The following is a 26,690-nucleotide window of genomic DNA, read 5'->3' on the forward strand; positions in this document are numbered from 1 at the left end:
AATATTAACTTATCTTTACAATGGACTATAACATGCCATTTTAGGACTTCGTTAATACACAGTTCTAATGACAGCAGAGCTCAGTACAGCAAGTAGGCGATCTCTCCTAGTCCTCCATTATAAGATAAGTCAGCACAAGACAGAGCCCAATGCACAGGTTATTTCATATTTGGAGTAACAAACTCCCACAACATAGATTTCCTTTAAAACGGAAGGGGGAGGAGCACCTGGGTGGTTCAGTGGGTTAAAGCCTCTGCCTTGCGCTCCGGTCATGATCCCAGGGTACTGGAATCGAGCCCCGCATCGGGCTCTCTGCTCGGTAGGGAGCCTGCTTCCTCCTCTCTGCCTGCCTCTGCCTACTTGTGATCTCTATCAAATAAATAAAATCGTTTAAAAAAATAAATAAATAAAATAGAAGGGGGAAAAAGCCAGTGCAAGAGAAAGCATTTTTTTAAAAAAAGATTTTATTTAGTTAATGGAGAAGGGGAGGGGCAGAGATAGGCAGAGACAGACTCCCCAATGAGCAAGGAGCCTATGCAGGACTCGATCCCAGGACCTAGAGATCATGACCTGAGCTGAAAGCAGATGCATAACCGACTGAGCCAACCAGGTGCCCAAGAGAAAGCATCTTATAAGCTGTTAAAGACTGGACTGGAATATCCATAATCATCCGAGTCTAGAGTATAGCAGGACAACCTCAGGAAGGAGAGCACTCTCTCCTGCTCCTACCTTCCAACAGAGAAGCCAGCTTATAATATATTTATCTCGAAAGACAGGGAAAAGGTACTTCTTAGCTTTAGTTTCAAGATACAGGAGTAGTGGCAAAGCAGCCTCTGAGATCTACGGGCCTCTACAATGTAGGTATAGAGCCCTAAATACTGATACGGAGGTACAAGGTGGTTGTTGTCATCATCGTTGTTGTTGTCGCAATTAGGAAACAACCACAACACCCACAGACCACTGAGATGAGGTGCGAATCCTGGATGCTGGGGGGAAAGGCTATTAAGATTTGCTAGAAACAACAAAAAAGTAATGTTTCCCATGTGGGTTCCACACCAGAGGAATGAGGATATTTGCCTCAACCACAACAATTTTATTCTATCCTTCTCTGTCTGTTCCCTTGCCAAGCTGCATCTGATATCATTCTCTAACTCACAGTTGGATTTGGGAAGGTCTCCTCATCCCCTATCTGATGACAGGGAGGATTGCAAACAGAAGACCTGGGGCATGCCTGCTCTGCGTCGGCTGTTTGCTTGTGTGGGATTCACTGCTAACACCTTCCACGGTAGGGGGGTGCCTGACACGGGCCTCAGGAGATGGGACAGTGACACTTCTCCATGGGTTTGCAGAAGAACCAGCATGCACTTTACAGCACACAGAAGGACTGATGACTGCTTAAGTAACTACCAGTGAAAATGCCCACGAACAGCTATTTTTGCATGATCCTGACCTCCCCAGTCTTCTAACATTAAAACAACGCTGTAGCCCCTGCTAGGAGCCCATTGTTATCAATGTGTAACTTCATCGGTCCAGATTTTCAAAGGGTTTTGCTAGTAGCAGCAATTAATTCCTTCACATCATTACCACAGTATTTCCTATTGTGCCAAGGAATGGATTAGGGACGAGGTGGTTTCTGCTCCTTTTTTTTTAATTAATTTATTTGATAGACAGAGATTACAAGTAGTCAGAGAGGCAGGCAGAGAGAGAGGAGGAAGCAAAGCAGGCTTCCTGCTGAGCAGAGAGCCCGATGCGGGGCTCGATCCCAGGACCCCGAGACCATGAGCCGAAGGCAGAAGCTTTAACCCACTGAGCCACCCAGGCGCCCCTGGTTTCTGCTCTTAAGAGTCTCACCAGCTTTTCCAATCCACTTTGAGTTTAGTTTCTGAGTATGCATTCTGCCAGGTCAGATGATCAGAGGGTATATTTCTGTAGGAGTAGCAGTTTGGAGATCTGGATCTCCAATTCTTGAGATCTCCAACTCTCCAAATTGTGAATTTGGAGAAATCTTGGCTGCTACCTCCTTCCCAGCATTTCTGAGCCCTATCCAATTGAGAGATACTGGAAACGTGTATATAATGGGCTTAACTGTTTCCATTTTTAGTGGAATGTTCATTTCTCATGATGAAGTCTTCCTGGCTTGTAGAATGAAGACTTACACTCGGTCCATTCCCTTCTAGTTAAATGCAGTTTAAGCAGGAAGCCCAGGCTCATACTCTTCAAGATTCTGCTTTCCTGAAAGAAGGCATCTGCACACATATGGACTGCAGGGCTGAAAAGCTGGAGCAGGGAGACGGGTGCCGCGGTGGGGGGGGGGGGGGGGGTGGAGGAGGGGTGGGCAGGTGCAAGGAGCTTACATTTCTTTCCCCACCCTGCCTTTGAGGTACTTTGAGAAAGTACATTATATAAAATGTGTGGGTACACAGGAGGGGGTGTGTGTGTGAGAATTATCTCCACTCATCTTGACACAAGGCACATACATTGGCTAACATACAATTACAGATGCGCCTCAAATCAGCCAGCCTCTGGGATAGGAATTAAATCTTTCATGCATGCATACAACCATATTTTAACTTCCAAATCTAAACAAGCATATGGAACATATGCTGCATATATCTTTTCCTTAAAATATAAACAAGATAAATAGTTCAAATTCCAAACTGCTGTTTACTAAATAGTGAGATAGGTAGCCATCTTGCTTCCCCTCCCCCAACCAAGAAGCTGGTTGAGCAGTTCCAGATCATTAATCAGTATTAATGACAATATTCAGTATCTCAGATTATTGTCAGAGCTTCATAATGGGAGAGAACCCAGGAGTTCTGAGAGGTAGGGACCCCCACCCCCCCAAAAAGGTTTGCTACATTCTCCAGGAAAACTACTAACAACAGCTCCACCAATCACAGTTCCTCACTAGGGATGCCAAAGAGTCCACCAAGTTCTACTCACGTGCCACAGAAAGGAAGCTCACTCTGTTAGACTGTCATCCTGAGTACTAACCCAACAGCTGCAGTCTTTCACTTATTCCATTAGCCAGGAATTCTCATTTGGGGGTACTCATTTACAAAGGACAACAACAAAAAAAGCCAAAAGCCCAACAGAAATTCCATAATGGCGCACATAATAACTGTCTCAGGGTTATGTTCATAAAGGAATAATGATGAATTGTGAAAAAGAAAAAACGAGTCAAGGACTTCATTTACTTTTATATATTGTTTCTGTTCCTACAGGAAGATCCATTAGTAATATAATGCTCTTCCCTCATACGGCTCAAGTTACATCCCTGTGATTTATTAGAGTTAAAAGGCTTGTCACTAACAGTCCAGAAAGCACCCCATTCAGTGTTTCACCCGTGTCAACTGAGTATTTGAAGTCAATCTCTTCCTCGTTTAGCAGCTAAGTATGTATCATAGTACTTAAAATGTTTAGACATATTCCTTTCTTACTTTGGTTGATGTGTAAGACTCTCAGGAAAGAATAAACCACACATTCCTTTTTAAAAAAATTGGAGACCTATAGAAAACTGGCAGTGGACAAAGTATAAAAAGCAACAGCAGACCACACTGAATAAAGTCTTGGTCATATCCTCTAATTCAAGAATGATTTGGGGGAGTTACTTAATAGCTGAGTCCCCATTTCCTCAAATCGAAAACGGGAAGAGGAACTGTATCTGCATCACAGGTTTGTGGTATAAATTCAATGAGATAATTCACATTAAGCAGCATTTGTTTGTTTGTTTGTTTTTTAAAGATTTTATTTATTTATTTGACAGAGAGAGATCACAAGTACGCAGAGAGGCAGGCAGAGAGAGAGGGGGAAGCAGACTCCTTGCTGAGCAGAGAGCCCAATGCGGGGCTCGATCCCAGGACCCTGAGATCATGACCTGAGCCGAAGGCAGAGGCTTTAACCCACTGAGCCACCCAGGCGCCCCTCAAGCAGCATTTGTTAAAAGAACACAAATTCTCATGTCAAGTAAATAATCTTTCCCAAATGCAACAATGTCTAGGTACATAACAGTTCTCGCAACCATCCCCCATTTATTAGAATTCTAGAAAAAATACATAATTTGCACTGAAAGTACCGCCATACTAGATGGGATTGATAATCTACTCAGACCACTGTTTGATCTCATAAATGCAGTCAGTATTTCCCCAAGAGGGCATTTCCGTCCATTAGAGCATCCACCTGCAAGAGATTAGCAAGATATACCAAATATATGAACACATGTCTCCTGTGACTTAACTATGCCCTTGGGATGAGCTCTTTGTTTCTCTTCCTACAATGCCAAGTATATGGTAAGTCCTCAACAAATGTTTGCTGAACTCATCAACTACCGACCCCTTACCAGGGGTTTGCTCAGAATCTCCCTTCTAAGAGATCATACTCTAGTTTATCCATTCCATCCCAGGATCTATAAAGCACTACAGCATTATTCTGACATGGTCCCTGCACTAAGAACTTTATTTTTAGAGGACCTACCTCTAGAGGACCTACCACAAGTTTTCTTTCTGCTGTAAGTTCTTACTTACTTACTTACAACTTACTTAAAGTAAGTTCTTACTTACTTTAATATTTTCTTTTCTTTTCTTTTAAGATTTTATTTATTTATTTGAGAGAGAGAGAGAGATCACAAACAGGCAGAGAGGCAGGCAGAGAGGAGGGGAAGTGGCTCCCCGCCGAGCAGAGAGCCTCATGCAGGGCCCAATCCCAGGACCCTGAGATCATGACCTGAGCCGAAGGCAAAGGCTTAACCCACTAAGCCACCCAGGTGCCCCAGAACATTTAATATTTTCTTACCTCTCCCTTTCCCCTACTTTAAGGAGTACTTCCTCATCACAATATTTTTTCATTTCTTTTAAAACAAATCCAAATTCAATCGTGCATAATTTTTTTTTGAAAAGCAGAATGAGGTACTGTAATTGTAGCTCTTCTGTAAAGTGATCATTTCAAAAAAGTAAAACCATGATAAACTAATATATTAAACAAGTCAGGTGACCTGTTAGAGGAAGAAAGGGAGAGAAAAAACCGAGAACGTCATCCTTATATTCTACAACGGCCTCTGCTATACCTCCCTCATACCTTAGGAAACCAAAATTTGGAAATAGTCACGGAGGCACTACATCTAAATCCACCTGAACTCGAACCAGTTCTCTAACCTTTTAGGTAGGCCTGGACAAGATATTTATTTCCCTGTGCATAGTTTTCCTTTGTCAGTAAACGTTATAGAGCCGGTTCTGGGGATTATGAATTCATGCAAATATTTACTGAGTACCTACCATATACTACATGTAGAAGACTTCTTCATGGTACTGAGGGCACATCAAGGAATGAAATTAGTTCTACCCTCATAGAGCTTAGGTTCTACTAGGAAAGATATTCAACAACCACCCAAAGGAAATAATTTTTTTTTAAGATTTTTTTTAATTTATTTGACAGAGAGAGATCACAAGTAAGCAGAGAGAGAGAGAAAGAGAGGAGGAAGCAGGTTCCCCACTGAGCAAAGAACCCGATGCGGGGTTCGATCCCAGGACCCCGAGATCACGACCTGAGCCAAAGGCAGAGGCTTTAATCCACTGAGCCACCCAGGCGCCCCCCAAAGGAAATATATTAAACAAACAAAAATAAATGTATACATCCTCGGTGATAAATTATAAGGAGATAAATAAAACAGAGATCGGGGTAAGAAGTAAAGAGGGGACCAATTACTAAGATTTTTTATAACTGAGTGGCCCAGGAGGGCCTCACTGAGAAGGGACGCTGAGGCAAGTCTGAAGGATGTAAAGAGGGGATGGAATCATGTAAGATTTAATGACACAGGCCATACAAGATTTAATGACAGTACTTAATCATATATAGTCAATAAATAATGCCAATCATTATCACAATATCAATATCAATATCAATATCAATACAATGAAGAAAACACAAAACTAGGGAAATTCTGTCTTTGCCACTTTACCATTTATAATGATCTCTCTGACACAGTTTTCTCATATGGAAAATGGGATAAGGACACTTGCACTTTTTATGATGTCATTAAGAGGATAAAATGAGAAAATATACATGGATACACTAAAAAACAAAGAGCCATATAAATATTACAACTATCACATTCTTTTTTATACTATTTTTCCAAAATGAAAGACCACCATCCCATCTTATGGAACAAGGCATAAGCAGGCCAGGAAAAGGGTTTCTTTTTTATACTATTTTTCCAAAATGAAAGACCACCATCCCATCTTATGGAACAAGGCATAAGCAGGCCAGGAAAAGGGTTTCTAAGATAAAAATGAATTTCTCTTTTGGAAAGTCAGACCAAGAACAGTAAGACCTGAAACAGACCTAGATTCATTTCCAATCAAGGAAACCTAAACAACGAGCTCAATTTGCCAGGACTCTGGTTTGAGAGAACAATCATCTGTTTGCACTGAGCTTTGGCTAATTCATTACAAATTTTCCATCTGGGTGGCTTTACTAGCTTTCAACATTTCTTTTACCTTCCTACAAATTCAGTGCCTTTTGTTCACTCATTCAACAAAAATTTCATGAACACTTCCAATAAACACAGAGCCACGTGTAGATTTCGGTAAGTGGGTGAACTAAACCAGGGCTCAGCTTAAATAAATCCCCTGGGGACAGGTGGAGGAAAGGTTAGAGGCAAAGAATGGAATCCATCTACACCACCTCCAGGATTCCTCTACTCTGGACAAGTCTGAGCCTTGAACATACTTAACTAGGTAATTATAAACAAAATGAGAGCCTTCAGGCTACTACCACACTAGGTTATGCTTGGCAGGGCAACCCAAAATAAATCCAGATTCTGGAAATATGAGTATTGAGGTGCAGAGTATCTCTAGATACTTTTTACAACAAATATTCACTAAATGCCTACCCAGTACCAGGCACAGGGAGCCAGAATTCAAAGACATGATTCCCAAGTGCTCAGTGCTTCCACGCCTCCTCTTGTCTACCATTGTCCCTTTCTCCCTGTGGTGCAGTGCACAGCTCAACAACAGAACCAGGTTTTCCTACAGTGAGGAGTTTCTGGTAGTAGAAATACAGAAATAATACAAATGCAAAACTGACATAAATCCCATGTCTGGTCTCTCATTTCTCAACTAGCACAGCTTCTACTTAAAGCTCCCACTAGTCCCTTCCAGGGTCTTTCTGTGATTGTTCTCTCCTGGAAATTCTCTAATTTACAGCTTTCTTCCTCTTTTTTTTTTTTTTTTTAAGATTTTATCTATTTATTTGACAGACAGAAATCACAAGCAGGCAGAGAGGCAGGCAGAGAGAGAGAGGCGGAAGCAGGCTCTCCGCGGAGCAGAGAGCCCGATGCAAGGCTCGATCCCAGGACCCCGGGACCATGACCTGAGCCGAAGGCAGAAGCCCTAACCCACCGAGCCACCCAGGCGCCCCCTACAGCTTTCTTCTTAAAGGCCTTACCTAAGAGGATTAAATAACATACTAAGAATGGCAATCTTCTCATTCCTCTACTCTTACATGCATTCTCTACCACCCTATTGCACTCTGAAAGCAGAACACAAAATACAAAAATGTCTAGTCTGTGCCTGCCACGTAACTTTTGGAGCAATCTTGCAACACAGACTGTCATGCCCATTTTATAAATGAAATGGATGCAGACACTGAAAGGTTAAGTATCATGCCAAAAATCAAATAGATGTAAATGACAGAAACTGCTTGGAGCTCAAGTTTTCCATATCAAAAGACGAGGCTCTCTAATTCTCCATCACAAGCAACCCGTCCCAAGGAGTAGTTTTCTAACCTTTCTGGCCTTATACCCATGGTCTCAGAGGTCCCAACTCTAAAATTCTGAAACACCACACTACTTAGAACTGATTACTTACATTTTAGCATATAAAGTATCATCTCTGTAAGGCTGACTATCTCTATTCATAATATCTTTGAAGAAATAACTCTTTTGTGTTTGTTCTGTTACAAACTATTTTTCTACTTCTACAAATAAAGGGATAGAATTTCATGCATGATATAGATACTTCTTTTTAGATGGATTCTAATCCATTGCTTTGACCTGGTCCAAATTTCTTGTGACTGGGGACTTGAATTTATGCAGGTATGGGAATAATTTGGAGTATTACCAAGCATTAGGTTCGTATAAAACCAATATGCTTCTCCTTTACTGTACTCCAATGAATGGTATTTGGTGAAATAAAACATCAAATTTTAAATCTTGCAGGTAGAAGTATCAGTATCAAGTAATAATTCACAAAAATAATTGAGGAAAAACTACAGACTTCTACCAGAATGTATTTTAAATGCTAGAGTGTTTTGAAACACGGGAAACAGACTAGCAGGGGCACCTGGGTGGCTCAGTCATTAAGCACCTGCCTTCAGCTCAGGTCATGATCCCAGGGTCCTAGGATCGAGCCCCACTTCAGGCTCCCTGCTCAGTGGGAAGCCTGCTTCTTCCTCTCCCACTACCCCTGCTTGTGTTCCCTCTCTCGCTATATGTCTCTCACTCTATGTGTGTGTGTGTGTGTGTGTGTGTGAAATCAATTAATCAATCAATCAATCAATCTAAGGAAGGAAGAAAAAGGAAGGAAGGAAGGAAGAAGAAACAGACTAGCAGTTTGCGTCCTATCAGCCTGAATGCCTGCTACAACAATTAACTCTTCTCACAGGAATATAACAGAACCCAAAGCTTTTCAGTTTCCAGAGTACAATCCCTATTTTTTGACAGAAGAATAAAAGCCAAAGTGTGACCAATTTTTGAGAGTAAAGAATCAACAAAAATCAAGTTCAAATATACGCAGATGACAGAACCTGCACACAGGATTCCAAAGTCGCTATCACAACTATGCTCAAGGATACAAAGGAAAACATGCTCGCAATGACTGAAAAGAAAATCTTAGAAAAATCCTCTATAGAGAGAAACAAATGGAAATCCTGGGACTGAAAAGAAAATCTTAGAAAAATCCTCTATAGAGAGAAACAAATGGAAATCCTGGAGTTTAAAAATAGGATACTGAAGTTTTAAAAAGTCTATCTGGGGAGTTCAACAGCAGGTTGAGACATTAGGAGTAAACTTAAAGATAGGTCAACAAAAATGATCTAATCGGAAGGTCAGGGGGAAAATAATTTTTAAAAGGAGGCGGTGGCATTATCTCAGGAACTTGTAAAAAATATCAAAAGATGTAGCATATATGGAATCAAAGTCCCAGCAGGAGAAAAGAGAACAAGGCAGAAAAATATCTGAGCAAGTAATGATCAAAAAGCCCCCCAAATCTGATGAAGACCAAATATTTGTAGATTCAGAAAGCTCAACACACACCAGGGAGGATAAATATAAAGACTGATATGTCTAGACAATTAGAGTCAAATTGCTGAAAAACAAAGACAGAGGGGAAAACTGTGACAGCATCCAGGGGGTGTGGGTGGGCAATGATATTATAGACAGTGACAACTTTTATGGCCTTCTCATCAGGAGTGAACTCCACTACACAGTGGAACATCATTCATGCTTTAAAAGATTTTTTTAAGAAATCACTCTAGAACTTAGTCTCAAGCAAAAATATCTTAAGAGTAAAGGCAAATAAAGATATTTTCTGAGCACAAGAATAATGAGAAAGAGACTCTGTCACCAGAAAATCTTCAAAGAGGTTTTTAAACTATCAGTTGATTATCTTTGGGGGAAAAAAATGAAGCTTATTGGGAATGGTTAAGTATCCAACATTCATTTTCTTTTCATTAATTTATTGACTTCATAGGACAATTTAAAGGAAAGTTTAATATTCTCTTGTGCAGTTTACAATAGGCAGAACTTTAGCATGAAGGACAGTAGTGGGAAATGGACCTACAAGGTTATGAGGGTTCTAGATTTTCTGTGAAGTGATAAGAGTATTAAGCTCCAAATAGACTGTAATAAGCTAAGGGTTCATACTGTAGCATGTGCGTAGAGCATAAACCTAAAAATAATCAGAGAAATACAGGTTTAAAAAGCTAAGACAGATTAATATGAAATTCATATATATATACACATAGATATACATATATACATATACATATATACATATATACACATATATACATATATATATATATATATATATATATAAAATTCAAAAGGAGGTGGTGGGGGAGGAACTAAAAGAGGGGGAAATGAAAATAGTTGACCCAAATCCAACAATCAAAGTAAATACTCCCAATTAAAAGACCAAAATTGTCAGTTAAAAAAGCCTCAACTCTTTGGTCTACAAAAGATACACTGTTACCAAGGGAGACACAGAAAGTAAATGCTTATAAAAAGACCTAGTGCAAATAGTAAGCATAGAAAGGCTGGAGTGGCAGTATTAGTATCAGCTTAAACTTCAAGAAAAGACCACTGTAATCAGACATAAAGAACATTTTATAATGTCAAAAACACCTTCCTCAGAAAGACCAAACAATTTTAAATGTATACCAGCCCAACAATGAAACCTCAAACTATAGGAGGCAAAAATGAGCAGAATTAAAGGGAAAAACGCACAACTCCAACAATACAGATAGTAACAATCCTCTTAGCAATGACAGAATTAGACAAAATAAAAATCAGCCCCCAAACAAATAATATGAATTATCAATTTGCTTTATCTAATGGGTATATAAAGAACCTAACAGTTAGCAACTACAGAATACACATTCATGTTTACATGGTATATTCACCGAAGTAAATCATATGCAGGGCCATAAAACCCAAGTTTCAACAAATTAAAAAAGACTGAAATCAGAGAATATGTTCCCTGACCACAGTGAAATTAAATTAGAAGTTAGTAACAATAGCTAAGAAAAATGTTTTGGAAATCGGACTACACACACTATAAAGTAATCCTTGGGTCAAAAAAGAAATTAGAAAATATTTCAAAAATTGAACTATAAGAAAACCATGATCTCAAACTTTGTGGGACGATAAAAGCAATGCGAGGACAGTTTATAGTGTTAAATGACTCTATTTGAAAAACAGACAGGTGTAAAAAAAAAAAAAATGACCTAAAATTCCAATTTAAGAAGCAGAAGACCAAACCTAACCTACAACACAAGGGAAGAAATAACAAAGAGCTTAAAACTGTGAAACAGAAAGTGGAGAAAATTAATGAGGCCAAGTTATAAAAGCTTGGTCATCACCAATTTACTTTGCCATTTGTTCTCTCTCATTCTCTGTCAGTCTAATGTATCCATTCAATGTATTCCCCCCCCCACCCAAAGAACCAATATTTTGTTTTACTGATTTTTATGTTCTTCTCTTAGCCTACAGTTATTAAAAGGATAACAAAATATTATAAACACTTCTATGCCAATAAATTTGACAACTTAGATGAAAAAGACAAATCTCTTGAAAAAAATCCTCTTACTAAAATGGATACAAGACAGAAAATCTAAGAAAAAAAACTGTACCTCCCCCTCAACCCCACCCACAAAACCCAAAGACCTATAGCTATTACAGAAACGGATGATCAAAAACTTGCCCACAAAGCATGCTCCTAGCCCAGATGGCATTCTGGGTATATTCAACCAAACATCAACGGAAGAATACCACCAATGCTATATGCTCTTTTCGAAAGTCAAGAACAAGGAAATGTTTCCAAACGAGTTTTATAAAGCAAATACCCTAGAATCACAAAGTGGTAAGTAATAGGGGGAGGGGGGTGGAGGAAATAGACAAAGTAAAGGAAAATTAGGACTTTGGCAGGCAGGATGGGCTGCATTTTAAAATACATTGGTCACCTCTTTCAGCAAGTGACTTCTGGGGAGAGACTTGGAGCAGGTGAAGGTCCTTGGGGACGAATGTCTCAACAGCACCAGTGCAAAGCCCTAAAATGCAGGAATATGCCAAGAAACAGCAAGGAGTCAAGTGTGGGGTCCTGCAGGCCCACTCCAGGTAAGTTTATCAACACAATAGAAAGGATCAAACCTCTTCATACTGATGTTAATGAAATCCAATGAGGACTCTGGATTTAGTGGGCATCACTGGTGACCTCAGAGAGAGCAGTTTTGTGGGATTTGTAGGGCTGGAGAAAGTTTCAGAGAGAAAGCAAGAACTGGACCAAAGGAGTATGGATAGCTTGTGACGGTTTGTGCTTCAAAGGGAAAGAAAAAAATGGGGCAGTACATGGAGAGGGAAGTAGGGTCAAGGGTTTGTTTGTGCTTAAGACAGAAGAACAGCACGTTCACATGCTGAAGGATAGGATCCTGAAGAGAGAAAAAAAGGATTAAGAAAGAAGGAGTACTTGGCCCAAGGTCAGGTATATTGGCCCAAGGTCAGGTACACTGCATACACAGGTGTTGCTCTTACCCTAATGGCCTATTCCAAAAGAATTCTAAAGTCTTCTAAAATCAGCCACTGCCATCAATAATTTATGAAATAGTGCATGATGAAAATAGATTTGCTATCTCATTAAATAAATGATTAACCTAAATAATTACTAGAACATTTGTGAAAGAGACCAAACTCTTGACACATGTCCAAGGTGCCTCTGGTTTCTTTAGTGATTCAATTAAGTGCTCCAAGAGGCTCTTTCTCTTTTTGTTTCTTCTTCATTGCTTTGTGTTTTATGGATAATGTTTTGCTCTCTTTGGGGCACTGGATCAAAAATTCATTTTTCTTGATTCTGGTTCAATTTCATATAACGGCTTTATGTGCTCATACAACTTCATTTCTCAAAGTTTTAAAAAATGGAATCTATGGGAAATGCCCTGCGTAAGAATGTGTGCATGTGATTTTATTTCCTGAGGCTGTTGCCACAGATTTTTGGCAGCAAAACTACAGATACTGAACTAATTAAAGATTTAAAACACATTGTTAGGCATTCAGAGCCACACTCTGAAGGTTAATTTAAAAGAAATAATTAGAAAAAGCAAAGCAAAGTCTATACCATAGAGAGTTTTGTAGTAAGAGTCAAGAATCACAAAATGTTTATTAGTTTTAATTACTTTGCTCCCCTAAGCAGAAGGTATTAACAACGCACTAGAGTTACTGCCAACTTACACAGTATGCACAAGCCAGATCCAACTCTCAGCAAGATCTGATTAGTAAGGGGGGAGGGTGAGAATCCACGAGGTTCTAGTTCTCATTACCCCAATGGAGGAATGATGGACAGAACAATCAAATCAGGATTGCAGATCCTACAAAATATACCAAAACATGAAGTGGTCCACTACAGAGTGAGCTAAAATGGAGTAGAGGGGTCAGTAATCCACCTTCAATAACCAGCCTATTTTGACTTATTCAATAAATCTTATAAGCAGTTACGAGGGTTCTTATAATAATGATGACATGATAATTATCTTCACATACTGGATGCAAAAGAGGCATAAGATCACTTTGTTCAGGGTTCGTCCAAAGGGCAGACTGGAGAGGTTGAAGGAAGGTTCAAAGCATATTCTGGGTCAATGTAAGGGAATTTCTTGACCATGGGATGGGGGGTGGACACAGAACTGGGTGAGAATTCATTTGAATGATACAAAAAAAAAAAAAGCTTAGCAGAGGCTGTTGTTTTGAATTGAATATACAAATTTTAAAAATGAACTCTTAAAAGCATACACACACATACATACATACATATACACATATAAACTTGGTGTCCAACTTCTTTTGAAAAGTAGCTAATGTAACTACAGGAAACTTATTTTATCTCTTGGAGCTTCAGTTTGCTTATCTGTAATAAGGATATTTTTCCTTCAAGGTTATTTTGAGGAAAAAAAAAATCAATGTGATAAGCACCAGTGTTCCATATGTGCTCAATCAGTTGCTATAATTTTAACAAATTATTAAAGGCTTGCAAACTTGTGCACATCTTGATAAATAAAGCAATGATATCAGTCTGGGCAAACAAGTTTCACATCTGAAGACAGATGAAGAAGAACTTGTATCTGTTACTTCAAGGAGAGCAACAAAGCTGATCTCCCTGGGTCAGTTTCTTTAAAATGTTATCAAGTGGCCTTTGGTCTCCCAGAAAGTTTCCTCCAACACACTTTGTGTAGAAATCTTCCCTCCCATCAAAACCCTTTTAAATTTCATGACCTTAAAAGCACTTCTCAGTTTGCTGGAATAAACATAAGACAGGAATTATTAAGACAAAAGACTTGATACAGCAAACTACATCATATTCACTGTAATGTGAAGTCATTAGTTTTTTTAAAAATATCTGAAGCTAAGAAAAAGAGTACACACATAAGTGCTTACATCCTTTAAATTTAACCTCCAGAAACCAATAAAACATTTTAAGGTCTACACACAGGAAATGCTGAACTTCAAAATTAAACCACAGTAATTTATTATAAATAAATAACTACCCCATCAATAACGTCACTCTAATGACACTTGCAAAGCTTTTCCCTCTTGTGCGGCACTTCTGAAGTTCCGATCAAGTCAAGCTGTTTTCCAGGAATAAAATAAAGGCAGCATCTCAGGGAATTTGAATTATTGTGTGTTTTACCACTGTTATCTTTTTATTCTGTGGAAGCACTCCGCTGCACTCTGGTTTTTAGCTTGGTTCTGTTTTTTACTTAAGTTTCCAACCCTGCTTCAAGTTACCAGTTGACAGTCACACAGTGTAATGAAGTTGGTGGATTAGTTGAAATTAAAACCCAGAATCCTCTTTACCACCCTTCTTTTTAAGCACAGATCAATTATTTATGACCAAGTTCACCAACACTATGTTTTAATTTAGGAAGCAGTCCATCTGAAGGCAGCTATAAATAAAGTAAATAGAATCTGGCCTCAGAACTTTTTGACCCCACACAGTACTGAAAGGAGATAGAAGGACCAAGAAGCAAATGAATACAGGAGAAAAGAAATATTAAAGAACAAAAGAAGACAATATCCACTGAGCTGCTTCTATGCCAGAATCTTCCATACAAAGGATGTCATTTGTTCAACCATCTTGACATTACTTCATTTAACTCTCACTATCTCATAAAGGACATACTGTATTCACCTTACTTAAGGCCCAGAAACAACAGATCAAAAAGGCTTGACTTGCTTACTGGGGGTCATGGAATAAGTGAAAAAAAAAAGAATCTGATCTGGGTTGGTCTAATTCCAAAGCCTGGGCACTTCTTCCCAGTATCAGATGAAATAATTTCTAATATTTTAAAATTGGGATCAGTTCAGGAATTTTCAAAACAACAAAAAGCAATTAAATCATACTTCCAAAGTGTAACACAAATAGCAAAAAATATCCACAGAACCATTATTGCAACGGCCTATAAGAACTTCAAGTCTGAGGTTGTCACCGTTGTGCCTACAACACAGATGAAACCCTACACAGAACAACGGGAAACCTCACATAGGGATGGCCTGCGAAGGATAATGCAGTTATATTCAAAAGCAGGACAAAGAGAAGGTCAAGTACTAAGTAACCTCTTACCTGCTGTACTTCACTTTCTCCATTTGAGATCTTCTCTGTGTAAACAAAGGAGTTGAATATCCGCTGGAACAAAAAGAACATGAACAAACATTAGATTTTCTCAAGACAGCCATTTTCCAATGAAGACTGTGTGCAATCTGTTTATAACACAAACAGAATCAATCAGAAAAAATTTCATTAAAATACTGTTACTTTACACCGAGAAATCCACGTATCAGCCAAAGTCAATCACACTTATATAAGCAAATACCAGGCACTTCTGCAGTGAAATAAACCAGATGTTCCACTATATTTTTCATTTTCAAAAATACATTTAATTATAGATTTCCGGAGCCCATGCCATTTTATCCAAGTGGTATAATCTGACAAAGTTGTGTTTCTCATTTAAATCCTGCACTCCCTGAATGCTGTAATTGTTTACAGACACTAAAATCTAAGGCAATAAAGGTCTTTAAAAGGGATTCTTTCCTTATTCTCTCATGTCCCTGGTCCCACCAGTCCCTACCCAATATTATCTATCACCTTCATTACCCAAGCACTCCCTCGGGAGGGTAACATAATAGGGCTTGCCAAATATGTGCGGCCTCAAGATCCAGTTCTTACATGTCAGGAAATGGGACAGCCGTGCCAAGACATTCGTCCAAACTATGACACACAAGCACACACATTCTTCCACGGCTCTCTGCCTAGCTGGTAACTACCCCCTCCATACATTGCCTGCATTTAAAACATCCCTGCTGACTTATGACTTTACCAAACCCTACCCATTCCTGAGCAGTCACAAGAGATTAATATATAACATACTAAAGAAATTAGGATCCAAGATACGTATCTGTTAGAGACACAAAAAAAGAGCAGCGGCCCCATCATTTACCCTAAAACTTTAAAGATAACCACTGGAACTCTCCAGATGAGTAAGGAGTCAGACCTGGAGATGTCAGCCAAAACTTCCCTTTTCCCTTTCTATCCCACTGCCAAGGGCTTGTCAGCATCTGGGACAGCTTCCAGGATAGCCTAGCACACCTGCATGGTTGTGGTGAGGAAGGCAAGTGCCAAGTTTACCAAGTGCTGGGCAAAAAGGGAAAGATAAGGTGCTAGGGAGGAGGGTGGGGGAAGGAGGGGAAGGACTGTGACAGAATGGGATGGAATTACAGTCTGGAAAATTCTAATTACGAATTATCATAATTTTACAAGACACCACTCATTCATCCAACAGATGTTAATTTCCCCTTTCCTTCCCGAAAAGGACTCTGCTGAGGGGCACCTGGATGGCGTAGTCAGTTAATGGGCTGACTCTCCGTTTCCACTCAGCTCAGGTCGTGATCTCGAGTCCTGCTTCTGGCTGGGCTGTGTGCTCAGAGCAGAGCCTGCTTAAGGTTCTTTATCCCTCCCCCTTTGCCCCTCCCCCCTCAAATAAATCTTAAAAAAGAAAAAAAGAAGACTCTGATAGGAAAGGTCCATATTTCTAGTAATAGTGCTAAGATCAAGGATACTGGCTGCTGTGTAATGAATGCTTACTATGGGCCGACATTATTCTCAGCGTGTTTTGTTTTGTTTTTTAGATGTCTCCTAAACACCCTCATGACAGGCACTATTATCTCCACCACACAGCAGAGAAAACATCAGATTTGTTGAGTGGCTAACGCCATGCACATACTGTACCTTTGGGCACATGTCCTAATCCATCTTTATATGGAAGTCACTGCAGCTCCAAAGATGAAAAACTACTACCCTGGGAAGCTAAGGATCTTACCCAGCATCACTTGGCGAGGCTGGAATTGGAACCTACCCACTCCAGACCCGGTGCTCCTAACTCTATTGTCTCATAAGAATTTGCCACACAGCTGCCTGACACATATTTAAAAATAAAACAAGAGGGTACCTGGGTGGCTCAGTTGTTAAGCCTCCGCCTTCACCTCAGGTCATGATCCCAGGGTCCTGGGATCGAGCCCCACATCGGGCTCCCTGCTTAGCGGGAAGCCTACTTCTCTCTCTCCCACTCCATCTGCTTGTGTTCCCTCTCTCACTGTGTTTCTGTCAAATAAATAAAATCTAAGAAAAAAAATGAAAAAAATAAAAATTAAAAAATAAAAACAAAACAACAACAACAAAAAACCCCCACTTCTGTTAGGAGCTAATACCCAAACATAATGAAGATCAACTGTCCCTTACTCTTATCTCCAAAATTCAAAAGACTCTAAAAATCCAAATTTCACCTAAGACATCTGCTACCAAAATAGGACATGATATGAATTTATTAAGCTGTAAATCCTAATTCCAACTGATGTATACTTCTAGCCTTTATTAAACCACTTAATGTGTATGTTCATTAGTTCTGATGCAGATATATTAGTTAATGCATCTCATTACTGGATTCTGTGCAAGACCTCACTGGCAGTGTATATTTATTAAGGGACATCAGGATTCTGAATCCTAAGACAGATCCCATTTTGAAAAAGGGATTAGCAACCTGCATGACCTCCAGTCCTATAATTTGAAGTTCTCAGTTTTCTGATGAACACCTTAGTTTAATGGATTTTAACATTTTTGGAACCTGGGTCACTCCCATCTGCTTCCCAGACCATATTTCATATTTTTATACAATTTGATTTTCAAAACTTGCTCAGTATCATGAGAACACTGACTAAAAATTAACATAATTCATGTAGTATCTCCAGATCTTGATGAGTGTGGTCAATTTCTTACTGCATTTCTGACCATCGTCATCCAGTTGATACTGACATCTGGTCTATCCTGGAAGGTGCCTGATGGAATAATGCACGAAACAGCCCTGGGAAACACATCTGATCCACCTTGCTCAAATCAACACCCACCAAGGGCCAAACTTACTATCACACTTGGGGATGGGATGTTAAAATAATAAGTGAATTCCTCTCTAGTAATACAGAATATATGTTGGGAGGTATTCACAAGGCTGTGTTTCAATCCCTGTTTTATTCGCCTATTATCTTAACAATTATTAAAAAATGATTGCTCATTCTTTCATGCAGATCTTTTTATGGCCTATAAGAATTTTTATATTCTCTGCACTTACTTAATAAATGGGGATGGATAAAAGAAAATTTTAAAAGTTTTGGATACAAACAGTACCGACTCTGCAGGCTACATACTTTTTTAAAAAAAATGTTTTATTTATTTATTTGACAGAGACACCCGTAGGAGAAGGAACACAAGCTGAGGGAGGGGGAGAGGGAGAAGTAGGCTTATTGCAGAGCAGGGAACCCCTGGGATCATGACCTGAGCTGAAGGCAGACGCCTAATGACTGAGCCACCCAGATGCCCGGCTACCTACTTTCTGCAGCCCTCTAACCACCCCACAAAGCGAAAGCACCTGCAAGGGTCATAGTTTGGGGCTATCACCAAAGCAAACAATTTTTGCCCCTCACCTTGCCCACACAGGGAAGGGTATTAGGGGCTGGTCGAATCTAGCCAAGTAACTCACAACTCAATAGGTCAGCCAGTCATGTCTGGTTCAAGGTTAAAAGTTCAGGCTTGTCTGTATGCACAGGATCTCAAGGTAGAGAGCAAGTTTCTACTACACTCTAGGTAGATCGACAGGAACCGTCTAGCTTAAAATGCAGGGCCTGCTAAGCCCAGCTCTCAAAGGCTTAGGCTCAGTACTTTTATAGTTTACAATTTCTCATAAATGATCACATTTGATCCCCACAGCCACCCTATGGAGCAGGCAGGGCAAAGATCTGAAACCAATTTTACAGTCTGAAAGCTACAGTTTAAAAAAAAGAAAAAGAAAAAAAATTCAAAATTCAAAGCTGAGGTCTGAACCCAGGTCTTGAGTTAAAAACAAGCATAGATTTTAGCAAAGCTATTAAATGTATTCACCCTTTTGTTCAGGATCACCCAGGAATCCCAACACCTACATATAGATAAAAAGGCCTATTGGGGATTTTTTTCCTACCATTTTAAGCAAGATATAATGTGCTGGCAAAACAATATATGTATCCGATGTCAATATAGAATATAACCACTGTCTGAGTGATTCAGAGTCCCAGACAAAAGGTCTTTATTATTATTATTATTATTATTATTATTATTACTTTTTCCTGCTATGTGAAGCTGTGAAAGGAACAGAATACAGGAGAATTCAGAATACACAATACAGAATTCTGGAGCAAGGGTGGATGTTTTTAATTTGAGAGCCAGGCATTCCAAATGATATACCTAGCTGACATCTTGGTGACCTCAGTATAAAAAGTTTCTTGGTTGTTGGAGGGACTTGAACAACAAAAATGAAAAAGTGGTCAGTCCTAAAACGGGAAAATGGTGAGCAATCCCAAAAGGTCAGATTGCCCAGGCCTCCTAGATGATTCGCTCACAGGGCCAGGGTTAGGGTAAGGCTGTGTGGGGGTAGGCGGTTAGGGTAAGGCTGTGTGGGGGTAGGCATTCTGTGCTCTATTTCCAAGCTGTCCCTTTCCCTGGTCCCAATTCCCTAGAGAACAAAAGGAATTCCAGAAATCTGAGCTCTTAAAATTTGAGCACAACCTGGAGAGAGTCTGAAGGAACTCCCGTGGTGTATGAATCCCTAGAAGTAAAGGCGAAGACACGGCCCGGCCCCACCCATTACCTTTTCACATTTTCTACTGTAAGTAAAAATATGTTTTATTGTACAGTGAAAAGATCATTAAAATGGGTGAGGAGTTTTAAGTTATTTCAAGTTAAAAATATTTCACTGAATTCTTTATCAGTTGAATTTACTTCCACAACCAAAAGTAAACAAGACATCTTATTTTTATGCTCATGAGAACAGAGTACTCTAGACAAAAATGACCTTTCTCCATTAATACACACACACTGGAAAACCAGCAGGATCTTCTAAACTTAATTATGTGCATATCCTATGACCCTGCATTTCCCATCTTGGTAATACACTGAGCAGAAACGTGTTCATATATTTGTCAAAAGAGAAGCATAAGAATGTTCGCTGCAGCAGTGATACTCCTAAGAGCCCCAACCTGGAAAACATCCAAATGCCTCTAAGCAACAGAACAAACTGCCGTGTTGTCACACAGTGAAAGGCTCAGGGATGGGAATGAACCCACAACTGCAACAGGCATCCACACGAGGATGCCCGACAAACAATACCGAGTGAAAGTAGACAAACACTAGAGCGCAAAGTGTACAGAGTTCATTTATAGCAAATTCAAAACTGGGCAAAACTCATCTATCTGGTCAGAAGTCAGGAGAGTGGTTACCCTTTGTGAGAAGAAGGAACAGTACAGGGCACGAGGCGGCTTCCAGGATGCAGTTCCACTGCTTGATCTGGGGGCCAGCTACAAGGATTTTGTTCACTTCTACGAGAATTCATCAGACACCTCTGTGTTCTTTTCTCTATGTATGTTATACTTCACTTCTAAACATACATTTTAGGCAGTCTCTTAAAATACACCCTGGTAAAATGGCTCCTGTATTTTCAAAATTATTTATGGGGTACCTGGGAAGCTCAGTGGGTTGAGCCTCTGCCTCTGGCTCAGGTCATGATCTCAGGGTCCTGGAATCAACCCCGCACTGCAATCCACTTGGCCCTGGGCTCTCTGCTCAGCAGGGAGCCTGTTCCCCCCACCCTGCCCCCGCCTGCTTATGATCTCTCTCAAATAAATAAATAAATAATCTTTTTAAAAATTGTGTATTAAAAAGGAAAAGAATCTATTATCTGGACTATTATAAATACCCAAGACAAAGTTACATCTAATCTGTAATCCAGATGAAACTGGGACTACACCAACTGGAGAGTCACCTAGCAACTCACAGATAAGGTCTCCTGAGCCTTCCCTGAGGCTACGTATTAATTGCTCCCTCGTATTCTAAGTATGGAACATTCCTCAATTCTTGAGCTTCCCATCCAGTGACACTGTACTAACCTGAATTTTCAGCAAGAGGGGGGGAAAAAGTTGTCTTTACCTGACTTTCATCCAGCCTGGATACTCTAACTTCTAACACAATTTAAATCCCATATTCTGTTCTTTCATTTCTGTTTTCATTTCCCTAAGCACTGCCTTCTTCCTCCTCCTCCCGCCAAAGAGGAGGTTCAACTCACAGTTAGAAATTAAAGAATCATGTTAACAACTGACTACAAGCCCCCTCTCACCTCTACTGCAAGAGAAGGAAACGTGACATCCTGCCGTGTGTGTTTGTGTGTACACACATGTGCATTTGTGGTGTGTAGCCTACTCCCCCCACCACTCCCACCTCTCAAGGGCTACACCTTAGTCCTTCTCTGTCCTCATTTCACCCACTCCTCCCTACCTGCCATCTCCTTCCCTCCCAAATGTATTTAATTGAGCCTACTTAACAGATGGCAAGAGAATCCCGCTTCGCTGGGACAGGAACAATTACATGAGTGTTTAATAAGATGGTCACAGTCCAGACAGTGGGTTCCACCTTCACGCCTCCAACAGCTCTGCCAAATCTTAACTAGATATTTAAATGAATGGTATAACACAACAGTGAAGAAATACCTCTCCAAGCCAAGTGACATTCTGTTGGTCTCCCTCCCTGATCTTTGCTACGAAAATGCAGGACTGAATTTTTATTCAAAGGCTTATTCTCTTGATGTTTGCAGGTCTCTGTTGCAAGCCAATTTGGCTGACAGTTCACTAATAGCTTCATTCAGCCCTGGATCTCTTCCTAGGATTCTAGGAATTGTGGCCAAAGGGGAGGAAAATATAGATCACCACTGTTATCTCAAGAAGTTGACCAACATTAGCCATGAAAAGAGAACGTGCTGTCATTACAACAAACTCTAACAATCTCTGGGCAGGGAAATTAATGGCAACTTAAATGTTTCAGAAAAGAAAACATACGCATGACTTCATTTTCCCTGTAAACATACGTCATGCATAATCTTTTACTAGGTTTTTAAGGGAACACTTCTGCCTAGATTAGACCTTGTCTGATTTTTTTTTTTTAATTATTTATTTGTCAGAGAGAGATAAAGAGTGAGTGAGCACAAGCAGGGAGAGCACCAGGCAGAGGGAGAAGCAGGCTCCTCCGCTGAGCTGGGAGCCCGATGTGAGACTAGATCCCAGGACACTGGGATCATAACCTGAGCCGAAGGCAGCCACTTAACCGGCTGAGCCACCCAGGTATCCCTGACCTTGTCTGGTTTTTACCAGACTATTGAGCCTTACATTATTAAACATATATAAGGTACAGAAGAAAGACCTTCTCTGTGGAGGCTCATTGTTCTGCATTCTAAAGTCACGAATCTGTTGCTACAAATCTTGGTCATTTTCTCCAATCTCTCAATTCGTTCATTCTGGATACAAGTGGCTCAAGAGAATAGTTTACCAAGAATACTGAAAAGGTTTCCACTAAAAAGCAAAATTAAAAAATAACCTAAATGCCCAGCAACAAAGTACTAATAACTCTTCATTCAATGAAGCATACTGTATAGTTAATACAAGTAAGTTTACAATGATTTTTGTTATTATTTTTAAAGCAGCACTTAAATATACAAGTATTATTCTAATTACATGTGTGTGTTGGGGGGGTAAATTACACATAATAATGTTACCATGTAGATTATCAAGGGCCCAGAATGGATTCAGGTGCTTTACAACATAACACTTAAAATTCTTAACAACCCTTCACAGTAGTTACTATGTACTCATTTACAGACAAGGAAACTGAGCTTGGGAGAGACTAAACTTGCCCAGAGTTGAACATTAGTAAGTAAGTGGCTAAGTCTAGATGTAAAATTTGCCTTACCCTAAAGTATGTATCATCCTCTAGGTAAATACCATCTAAACAGAAAACTTACACAAAATCCAGAAAGTGCCCAGAACAGTAAAAAGCCTTCCCTCTGAAAAGTGAGTCAAGAATGTATTTTCTTTCCTCCCCATCCCACTCCCATCTCAAAATGGAGCATGTACTTCCTTTATAATGGATAAGAACACTTTTCAGAGTTGCCACACTTAGGAAAAGGGGCAAACATTCAGTTACAGCTATACTCTACAAAAGACGAGATCACCACCCACCTTGAGAGCTTCCAGAGGGAAAAATAAATGCAAGGGCTTACACTTGACGCTCACTATAAAAATCAGATCTTGAATACCATACCGACTTGGGAGAAACGGGGCTGTTGCCCTTTCAGAATAAATGGCAACACTTCGGAACTGAAAATCATGACAGAAGCCTAGACTGGGAATTTCAAAACACTCAGTGCACAATAGAGGACCCTGTGGCAAATGGTGCCCCAGGTGCCCATGTCCTAACCCAACAAGCTCATTTAAATGTTGTATATATAGAAAAAATGATAGTAGCTATTGTTTATAAAATGCTTTCTATCTGGCACTAGGTACTTCGCATGTTATTAACTCACTTAACCTCATAAGCATTAAGAGGAATTTATACAGACTGCACTAAAGACATTACAAACGCACTCCACAGTTATCCAGTCTCATTACCCTATTATTACTCTATTACTGTTAGAGTATTAAGAATATTTTCTGAATGATACAAATTCTATGACAATTGGAGCTACGGGGAGAGCAAAAATACCTGTGTAATACTGAAGTCCTAGCTCATTCTGAACAGTTTCCCACTAATGGTAATCTTTCCCGTCTCCGAACTTCTGAAGCAAAGACTCTATATGACAATTTAAAAAATATTCACTGTAGAAAATTTTAAAATATATAAAGGAAGAAGAGGGGAAGAAATCTATTGTCTTGACTACTCAATAAAAACCAACTATTATTTACATTTTACTTTATTCTCTTCCACCCTTTTTGGCTTCTAGGTTCTAATTTTATTGTAAATTCTTGATAACTAGTCCATACCACAACTGTACCTAGTGGGCATAAATAAGCATTTGCATATCCACTAAGCCGGGCATTAAATCATTCCGATCAGTATTTTGGTGGGTCACTCAACCAGCTAACAAAAAACAAAACAAAACAAACACAAAACAAAAAAACAAAAAAACAAAACGAGGAAGATATCCTTTCTTTTGAAGATAAGGAATGTTCTCCCTTCTCTCAATTTATTAATAAAGCTTTCCCCCCACATCCCTGTTTTTTCCTTCCCTGTCTTCTTTGGGCTGTAAATACACACACAATTACATACACACACACACACACACACACCCCACACACACACACAGTGGCCTGCATACTTCAAGTTTGCAAAAGAAATTATGAATTCCTTAGTTTGATGTCATTTAACTTAACACCCTTCAAACCAACATGAGTAAGAAAGCATGTGGCAGAGTCACAAGTCAGTGACAAGTGTCTCCTCTACAAAGAGCTGCCTGTTTTGGTCCACTCTGTCCCTCAAAAGAAATTACAGGGAGAAACGAACAGCCTGGTTTAGCAGGCAGAATCTAAAGCAATAATCTCAGCAAGCAAAATTCCTCATTTTGATCACTTGATTTCCTGCTGCAGCATTCAAAACGAGAAGAGCGGGTGAGTAAATATGAACCCAGAGAACAAAGACAGGCAGAACTCTCAACGGAAACACTTCCCCCTAAATGCAATGAAACTTCTGAAGGGTTACTGGATTTTTGTTGTTGTTGTTGTTGTTTTGGCTTTCAAAGAGAGTCCAGTACTAGGGGAAAAGGCAAGTAAATCAGTTCCACATGTTGGAAAGATTCAGCCTTTAGCCAACGTAACTTGATTATAAGTAATATTCATGACAATGCACATGGCAAGCTCTCAGAAACGGAAAGTTCAGTTGCCCAAACGCTTTGCAGATGGTGCCAAATTTCCACTCCCCTACTTCCACTCTCCTAACTCCTAATTCCTTCGCTCTCCACCCCCTAGATCTCCATTAAGGCTTTTTTGTTTCACCTTGAAAGAAAAAAGGTGGGGGTTATTTAATGGCTGTGCATTTATTCTTGGGAGCAGGCGGCACTTTAAGGATACAAACCGTCAATATTCAAGTGTTCTGTGTGTGGACAAACCCATTCAAACGCTCAGGTCTTTAGGAATCCATCCATTAAGGACAAAGGGAACTAGAAATCCTGCAATGCCTAACCTTCCAGACCTAAGCAACAATGTTTAATTAATAACTCAGGCAATCAATCATGTCCTTTCTGAAGGAGTCAGAAACCATGTAAAATATGGCCCCATATTCTCGAGGAGATCACGGGCTAGTTGGAAGGAGAAGTTAGAAAATTAAAAAAAAAAAGAGTAGTCAACAATGCAATGCAGACTTGGTTTGAACTTAGCATGTGTGGCACAGACCCAAGATGCTGGGCTGGGGGGTGAGGGAGGGGCAAACTCCAAAGGGAAGTTCAAAGTGTTCAGAAGCAGGGCCTGGCCCTAAGGTCTCAATACTTAGGGCCAGGCAGTGTTCTCCATGCTAGAGATAGAAGAAGGTGCATAACAGACAAAATCCCTGCCCATGTGGACCCTACATTGTACTCTGGGTCCTTTGGCTTCAAGAAAGCCACGGGCTTTCTGAAGGGCTCACTATGCACTGGCCCCATATCCTTGGAAAAAGGGTATTCACAGATGAAGACACTGCTTCTTTCCGGAAAAGCCCATATTCTCAAGAGGGCCTCTGAAATCAGGCGTTGTGATACAAAGACAGTTTCATAAAAGAAAGGTCGGCACATGAAGCTGAACTAAATGGAACAGGAATGATGGCGCTAGACTGTGGCGGTTTTTCAAGCCAGCAAGAGAAGCTGGGATTTTATGCATAGGGGAGGCACTTAGTAAATATTTTTTGAATGAGTAAATGAGTAAAGGTATATTTGCCAAGAAATAAAGAGCCGTTAAAAGGATTTTTAGCTGCGAAGTGACACAATGAAATCGGTGATTTAAGAATGTTTATATTCCACATACTCAGAACCAGGCACCCACTCTACTCACAAAGGGAAAACAAAAAAATCTAGGTCATTTAGAAACCAGTTCTTATCCCAAGGGTCTGTGACAGCTCCAAGAGCCAAATGAACGGGATCATCTAGCATGACACTCCAAGGACCCCGGCCTTAAGTTTCCCATGTGTCTTATCTCCTCTGTGCAGTTAGGAAATCCTCCAGGACTGCTCTGTTCAATTGTGCAAATCCCAACGGCACTTACACAGAGTAACGTTATGGAAGGAGAGTGAAACATACTTGTGCAGAAAAATTATTTAAAAATAACTTAATGAAAAACAACTGTTGGGGTCTAATGCACAGTCGCAGTGTTGCCTTCAGAGGGGAAGACTGGTTTTTTGACATTTTAAAATACGCTACTGTGGAGGCCGTCACGGCTGCTTTTCACATGAAATGTTCATTTGTACCACATCCAAGTAGAGATAATTTTCATAAATGCAATTCTGGTACAGTCT

General features: G+C 39.9%; 1 protein-coding gene across 1 annotated transcript in view; it reads right to left on the bottom strand.

Moving 5' to 3' along the window:
- The window catches only part of CACHD1 (cache domain containing 1), a 208,235-nt gene that overhangs the window by 108,954 nt on the left and 72,591 nt on the right, over positions 1 to 26,690 (bottom strand). The window contains exon 2 of the mRNA XM_046019830.1: positions 15,381 to 15,443. Within this exon, the coding sequence (XP_045875786.1) occupies positions 15,381 to 15,443 (63 nt within the window). The remainder of the gene's footprint in view (positions 1 to 15,380; positions 15,444 to 26,690) is intronic.

Source organism: Meles meles, chromosome 1 (assembly GCF_922984935.1).
Source record: "Meles meles chromosome 1, mMelMel3.1 paternal haplotype, whole genome shotgun sequence".
In the NCBI taxonomy this organism is placed as follows: domain Eukaryota; kingdom Metazoa; phylum Chordata; class Mammalia; order Carnivora; family Mustelidae; genus Meles; species Meles meles.